This window comes from Nicotiana tabacum, chromosome 17, assembly GCF_000715075.1.
Source record: "Nicotiana tabacum cultivar K326 chromosome 17, ASM71507v2, whole genome shotgun sequence".
NCBI classification, from domain to species: domain Eukaryota; kingdom Viridiplantae; phylum Streptophyta; class Magnoliopsida; order Solanales; family Solanaceae; genus Nicotiana; species Nicotiana tabacum.
Window position 1 is genome coordinate 29,554,331 of NC_134096.1, and position 7,851 is coordinate 29,562,181.

Here is a 7,851-nt window from a genome sequence, read left to right on the forward strand (position 1 = left end):
ATTGGTTGTTTCTTTAATTTTGTGATTGTTTGGCCAGAAGTTAAGTTCTATTTATTATCTATGTTATGCTTTGGAAAGCTGTGTTTAGATTAGAATAGGATATACCTAACAGTCTCGCTTAGTTGAATATTGTAATTCATTCGTTCCTGATAGATTTAATACCATAGGGATACATGATTGATATATCGTGGATAGGCAAATAGTACTATGGGCACATGCTATTCATATAAATGATCTGGTTAACTAGCAACCATAGAGATTTCAGATTAGCATGTGTAATAACTCAATATGATTGATAAACCGACCACAACCTTGAAATCTTAATCTCCATTGATTAAAACTCGATCATAAACATCTGCATTCTTATAAATACTAGTTTTAGTAGAAAAATCATCACTTTTGAGTAGTACCTTGGACAAATAATTGATTTAGTTTGCTTAATTAACAATTAATGTAAGTATCTGTGGGTTCGACATTTGACTTTCGAGTCACTTTATTACTTGACGACCACGTATACATGAGCATACTTGGGGATCTAACACCTTTGCGAGTCAAAGAAGGCCATTTATTTGCGGAAAGGCGTTACTCCAAATCTGTGAATAAATTAAGTTGCATTAAGATCAAGAAAAGGAAATGTTTTCTGTAAGAAATACATAAAACAAGGAGAAATATATGCATTGGAACATAAAAATCTACAATGGCTTTGGCCAGAAGAAATAGAAAGATGTTTACGTTATAACATTATAGGAACTTATTACACACTTACTACATTTGTTTTAGCACCAGGGCCATTTTGCATCCCTCCAAGTGAAGCAATGATGTTCTGAAGTTGAGTGAGCTGCAGGACTGGAACAGTGCTCTTCAGCCTGTTGATTGTTTTGTGTCTCACATACAAATGCTGGACAGCATTGAAGCTTTTCATCAAATAGTATGGCTTCTCCTCTGTATCTAGGGTTGTAATACCTTGGATGTTGCAAGAAAGGAACACCCTTCCACCAAAGCTTGAGAGCCTATGAATGTACATAGTGAAAAGGAAAAAGGTAATGAAAGTCATTCTGAGAAACACGATTTAGCAGAGATTACTTCTGATTTGTGCATCAAACATGCAGTGAGACAATTAAATGCTCTAAGAAAAAGTTAAATTATGTAGGCTAAAGCAACTCAAGTTTTACAGGATCTTCTAATTAATTAGGAGCAGAAAAACCTAACATGAAACAGAAAATTTAGATTTAGGAGTAAAAAGAACAGACAACATGACAACTAGATTCAACAAAGAAACCCCTGCCCATTGAACTATTGAAACTGTCGCAAGATATTCAGAGTATAATATCCTGACTAAACCTAATATCAAGTATAATGGAAAAGTGAGTCCATTCGCATTTCCTTCCAGTGAAAAGGGCTACCTGCCAATATATCCATAGTGCAACCTTGTGAGGCATTAGCCAGAAGAATAAAGCAATATCAGTATGTGTGGAGGAAGATACTCTTTTGGCCATCAATGAAGCTGAGAAATAGTCACCATGTTTCGGGTGATTTACTGAAATTGTAACAAACAGATTATTGCCAGGGGTATTTGTTTTCATGGTCCAGTTACCCAGCATATCCTGCAATCAATTACCCAAAACTAGTAATGAATAAAAGCTATTATACATGATGAAGATAAAGAGTCTACATGTACGAAAAGCCAAACTATTAAACCAGAAAATTAATGTTATCAAAACTGAGCTTTTCAAATCAGAAGAGTGCCTAGATACTAGGAATAGGTAGTAGGTAAATTTCAGGATAGTAGCCAGGCCATGTACAAAAGGTTAACAGGTTGCTCAACCTAAGCAGATCAGTACATTTGTATTCGACACCTTGTCACATAGTGATCTGTCTCATTTTTAGTACTCCGTCCTAACTTAAAAGTCAACCTTTCCTTTTTGGGCTGCCTCAAAGCAATGTTCCTTTTCAACCTTTTGATACTAATAAAAATCCCAAGACAATGTCCACTTCTCTTGAAAGGAAGGGTGAGACCCTTCATTTGGATTGGAAGGGAAATTCTTGAAAGGAAAATACAAGGAGCAGTTGGTGGTAGTTGGACAGGATACCATGAACCCTTTCTATCCCTTAACTTGGACTTTTGTTGATAAAGAAATCAGTAAAACACGAAATTGATTGTTGGTTGTGCTTCAGAGGTCATTAGATCTCAAGAATGGTTAATGGCTTACATTTATCTCTGATAAACAAAAGTATGCAAACGCAAGACTTGCCACCAAAAATTATGCAAATGCCTAAAATGTCTTGAACTCAATAACAAGCAATATAGCAAACTGATGTATGCATTTCTAAACTATTTCAACCTTTAGGCAACATTACGTTTGAGGTTTGTATAACTTAAAAACATAATCTTGAAGGAGAAAGTAGCATAAAACAGCAGGCTAAAGATGGAATAGAGAAATGAGCTCTGTGAACAATATGAGTTAACAAATGAAGAGCATATTATTTGTGTTATATATCACCATTGAAGGTTAGGAAATTCAAAGTAAGCAAGAAATAAGATGCCAATGCGAAATAGTGATCCCTAAAGATGGCTTACCATGAAGGGACTAACGTGAAGGGCTTTGGCAACTACATCTGAGTTTGGATTGAACAAAAATGATACTCTTTCACCCCATGGGGTGTTAGTCACCTGAAAAAGAATTCAGTTAGCAAATAGACAGAATCTTGATTTATAACTAACTGTTTCATCTAAGATTAAAGAAATTTCCCGTGCAGCTGGTGGACATTAGCAGTAAAGTAGAACAGATTTGGGTACAATAAATCTTCCTTTTGAGTCGCTCTGGGTAAAAAGTGTGAGGAACCTCTTACGCAAACAAACTTGGATTGCTGACAATAGCTTATGGATAGACACGATCACTAACTTTTTGTCCAGAACTAAGACCTAAGTAAGACCTAAATCTTTGGTTATGTACCAATTAGAATGACTCACCTCAGCAATGCATTTCGCCAAACTCTGCGAGGAGCCTTCAATATCATAGCAATAGTACAAACTCAACGGGTTTTGCACATATCCCACACTAGGTGGTATTGTCAACAAGAGACTGCCTTAACAAGACGAGTAATCAGTCCATCAAATTGAAAACACTAGAATATTATACTTGTTTACATCATCAGAAATCAGACTTGGCGTGCACAATCGATACTTTGTTTATGCCAAGGCTCAATATGCCTTAGTATCTCAACAAGATACCAACAGATGAACTTCATATATATTGATTTTGAAAATAAATCCTTATACAAGAAGCAATTAACAATGGAGAACACATGGTAATTCCAAATTATATAAGACTATGCCAAACAACGTACATAAGAGATTTCCATTAGAACTGGAAGCAAAATACATCCAGCCTCAATCTTCCTCAAAAATGGCATACTTCCCATTTTTGTCTGTCATATTTACTTTTTTTAGAAACAATTCAACTTTAAACTTCTGATTTTACTCTTAATGAGATGATTCATAGCCACACAAATGTCAATCACTTGTTTTTTATTACTCCTTCCGTTCCAGTTTATGTGAAACTATTTTCTTTTTGGTCCGTTCCAAAAAGTATGACCACTTTCTAAATTTGAAAACAATTTAGCTTAAACTTTTTATTCTACCCTTAATGAAAAGTTTTATAACCACAAAATACTCTGGACCCCTTTCTGACATGTTTAGGACCACAAATTACAAAAGTCCTCATTTATTTTTAAACTTTGTGCCCAGTCAAACAGGTTCACCTAACAACGAACGGAGGGAGTATAAGTTTTAATAATCCTTTCTTTAGTAAACTATGTGTCAGTCAAACAACGCACATAAATTGGGACGGGAGCAGTACCAAATATTTGCACTTCAGAAGTTAAACTGTACCATGAAACAAAGTATGTACTGCCGCTACTAAGTCAGAGTAATTGTAATTCACTATTTTTGAAAAGGAGTAAGTATTTTCTTATTAACTTAGAGTATTTGTTAGGTATAATTATTTCATTTTTCTTTTGTCTATCCCAGAAAAAAAAAATGACAGTTCTAATAGTAGTAGAAATTAATTTGTTTCTCTTTTGCTGTTTACATGAATATGTTGTTAGGTAGGAATATTGTTTTGGCATTTTGTTCATATTTGTCATTAGTTCTCTCTAACTATACCAACCAAATTGTAACAGCCGCAGGACTAGAAAAAAAAAATTAAAGATGAGCAATACTAAAAGAGCAGAAAAAATAGCAACACTTACACGGGGCCGTTGGTGGCAGAAATGGAGCGAGCTTCGTGAGCTGAGAGGTGGTCAGGTGGATTATTAGGCGCATGGTCAAGGTCAATGAGTGCGTAGCGCACCGGGTACCGGAAGGAATGGTGAACGGGACGACGGCGTTCGTGCCAGACAGTGCCTTCGTAGAGAGAAACAGAGTCTGCTCCAGCGTCAAAACGGATGCCAAAGTGGCGGAGGAGAAGGCGGAAAGGGAGGAGAAGGGAGAGGAAGAAACAAGTGATGGAAGTTGAAAGTAGGGAGCAGAGAAGATAGAGTAGTTCCATATCTCTGTCTCTTTGCCTTGGGAATCTTGTGACGTTTAATTTGAACGGTTGGTTTTGTAGTCAAGGGACGGACCAATTGTTCGAAAACAATGATTGAGTAGATTATGTTTTTGGCCAAATAACTTAAAAGTTGTTAGCACTTTTTACTTATCTGTTCTATCTCATGTCCGTTCTATTTGAACCCTTCAATCATTTCTCATATGTGCCATTTAGATATAAAAAACTGACATGGCAAGTTAAGTGTTTTTCACGTTTTCAGGCACGTGAAATGGTCCAAAAAATAAACTACTCATCTTTTTTTCTGGAAAATAAATAGTTTTTACGAAAAATACTTTCCGACAAATATTTCTTTTATGTTTTCATCATTCTATCTCCATCGATGTAATCACCTCCTCCATTCACTCCCTTCTTCTATTCCTCCTAACCTATTGTAGTCCGACGAATGTGTCGGAGAACTTTTCGGCAAGGTGAGAGGAGAAAAAATGAATAATGGCAAAAGAAATCTGCAACTTGTAAAGGTTACTCATGGTTACAAACATTTTTGGCCTTTAGAAGAAATTTTCAAGATATGCAACTCACTAAAGTTATTGTTTACCCGAAAAATTGGATAACGTTAAATTTAGATATGGTTCTAAGGGTATGCAAATTCCTTTTGATACAAAAATGACAATACAGGTATTTTAGCTATAAAACGGGAATGATGAACAGGGAGACTGAATGAGTAAAAAAAACAAGCACAATGAAATCTCAATGTATCTTGGGAGGATCCCCGTCTATTGTAGTTTATCTCCCTTTTTATAGTAGAGGGTCCCTGTTTTGTCTACAACGACATAATAAAATAATACATATAGTGGAGGACCCATGATGGTTTGTCTCTTCCTTAATTCTCGCCAAGATTCTCTCCCTTGGTGCGATTATAACGGTTCTTGTCTGTGAGGTTAGCATTGGCTCGAGCTCGTTGTTAGATCAAACCCCCAGTCTTGGTTCGAGCTCGATTCTGCCTTGGGGAATCAATATTCGGGGCCTGCGTCGATCGGTGTTGCCCCGTAGTCCGATTCGTACACGGGCTCGATAATGATATCGAGTTTTGCTGTTGATTGGTCTTATAGCTCGAAGCTTGACTCCCTTACTTCGAAATTCGTCCGAGCTTGTCACGTGGATACCCTTCGATTGAAACGTCATTGTCTCGACCGGTCTTTATGACTGAGAATCAGTTTTCACCGTACACACATAGTCCCCTCGTTTCTCGGAAAGGATGTGGCGAGGAACGATATGATTTCTCTGCGGGTCGATTAAATTTATGCTAACGTTTCTATCGAACCCGATCTTGACTTACGTGATAGCTGTCCCATTGGCTCGGTTTTACCGAAGCATTTAATGTGTGTCAGACGGTGGTCGGCCACCGCTAATACCGAACCGTCATGCCTTAGTCTATAAACAGTCTTTCCATACAACCTTTTCCACTTTGCGCCTTCTCTTCTTCCAAATTTTCTTATTTATCCTCTTTATTTCGCTGCTACAGGGCCGCCCATACCAGAATTTTTGTGCTGTCTATTTCTTCACCTTCCTTTGCACTCTTTCCTTTTATATCAATGGCGAAAACTTCCAAAACCATACCTCAAAAGTAAAAAGCTTCTTCCTCACGGCCGTTTGATGATAAGGCGCCGGTGGAGCCGTCCGTTCATGACTATGTTCCTGGCCCGTGCACTTTGAAGATCGATTTTAAGGTGGAGAACCCTTCCTCCGTTCCGGGTCGATGTGAATACGTATCGATGTATACGTGCTCCATAATGGAGGATCACTTCGAGGCCGTCACAAAAGACTGCAACTAGGGTTCCGAGGTCGTGTTGCAAATTCCATCTTCCGATGAGAGTGTCACCACTTACTTGGAGGGCGTTTTAAAGTGTTTATACTTATCCCTTCACACTGGGACCCGTCGACCCGGTGATTATTGATTTCTGCAAAAGGTATCAAGTCACCCTTGGCCAAATTCATCCCTCTTTATGGCGTATAGTGATCTCATTGCGCTTCTTCTCTATCAAAGCCGGGGGTTGGATTTTTCTCTGAACCACCTCATACGACTGTATCGGCCTCAGATCTTTCGAGGACTAATCAGACTTCATCATCGGGCATCGAAGGCTTTGATGTCGAGCATCGATGAAGACAAGGATCGGGGTTGGATGGGTCATTATATTCGAGTGAGGACCCGTGATCTTATTCCGGAGGAGAAGATGTCGTTCCCTCAAGAATGGAATTTTGACCGTAAGTGATTCTTGTCCACTTTTCATGTCCTTTTCCGATTTTTTCTGATGTCCTTTTCTGATGTTCAGCTGCCACTTGGATGCAACAAGCAGTGCCTGACCTCGAGGACTGGGTTAGGAAGTTAACCTCGACCTCCTCTTATGCCGAGCGCGCTTGGCGTTAATTGGCAAAAGGCAGATGGGAGGCCAAGAACCATGGTCAGGGTTGCTTCTTGTTTCCTTCAAAGTATTCTTTGTGTTCTATTTGTTACCGACTTCCTTTTGTGCAGGAGTAACCAGGGATGCCGCTTTGAGGCCTACGAGCGGTGAAGAAGGAAACAAGTCCCCAGTCCCTAAATAGGGGAAAGATAAGAAGTGAAGAGCTTCCTCTCGGACAGAGGACCCCAAGCCAAAAATTCAAAGGGTGAGGAAAAAGCAATTGCCCTTTCGATTGACTCGGTCCAACGACTGAGAGAAGAAGAAGAAGAAGAAGAAGAAGAAGAAGAAGAAGAAGAAGAAGAAGAAGATGGCTCTTCGGCTTTGGTAGTCTGATCTACGGAGGCCATCGAGGTTGCTAGAGCCCCCGAGCCGATGGCGGCTGTGCCTGTCGGGGTTGGTTTCTGAAGACCTGAGTCTCGACCGGAGTACTCCGAATGATTTGGTCGGGGCTATGACAATGGGTCATTCACCTTCTCTTCCATCTTTTTCTGAGGAGGCGTTGAAGGAAGCTCAAGAGTTGAAGACTCCCGACATCGGCGCAGGCTCTGGTGAAGGGGATCCTTTTAGAGATTGTTTAACTGGAGTCGACGATGGTTCCGATATCGGTGACGCTTCTCTTTTATTAGAGGAGGCTCAGTGTTTCATTACTCGGGTAATGATTCTTCCATACTTGGTTTCTTTGTTATTTTCCATACTTAACTCGTGTTTCTTACTGTGCAGGCCAATAGTAGGTTTCGAGTCGATCTTAGCTAGTGTGAGGCAGATCTCCGGAAGGTCTCAGGTGAGAGAGATGCCCTGCGGCTTCTTTGCAGCCAAAAGGACGAGGCTATAAAGGATCTCCA

The 7,851-nt window shown here is 39.3% G+C and overlaps 1 protein-coding gene across 1 annotated transcript; it reads right to left on the bottom strand.

Annotated features, from left to right (window-relative positions):
• Nucleotides 1–309: 309 nt before the first annotated feature.
• Nucleotides 310–4,666, bottom strand: LOC107811624 (uncharacterized). The gene is made up of 6 exons (XM_016636591.2): nucleotides 4,252–4,666; nucleotides 2,972–3,083; nucleotides 2,579–2,671; nucleotides 1,404–1,604; nucleotides 767–1,010; nucleotides 310–593 (listed from the first exon to the last, which is right to left on the bottom strand). Exons 1-5 carry the CDS (start codon nucleotides 4,548–4,550, stop codon nucleotides 777–779), a joined length of 939 nt encoding a protein of 312 aa, XP_016492077.2. The 5' UTR covers nucleotides 4,551–4,666; the 3' UTR covers nucleotides 310–593; nucleotides 767–776.
• Between the last annotated feature and the right edge of the window lie 3,185 nt (nucleotides 4,667–7,851).

Excerpts from the sequence above, each read along its gene's own strand:
- LOC107811624 (XM_016636591.2), bottom strand. The coding sequence starts at position 4,550 with ATGGAACTACTCTATCTTCTCTGCTCCCTACTTTCAACTTCCATCACT. Across the intron at positions 3,084-4,251 it reads TCTGCCACCAACGGCCCCGT|TCTCTTGTTGACAATACCAC; the intron begins GTAAGTGTTGCT and ends TTGTTAAGGCAG. Across the intron at positions 1,605-2,578 it reads TTCACGTTAGTCCCTTCATG|GATATGCTGGGTAACTGGAC; the intron begins GTAAGCCATCTT and ends AATTGATTGCAG.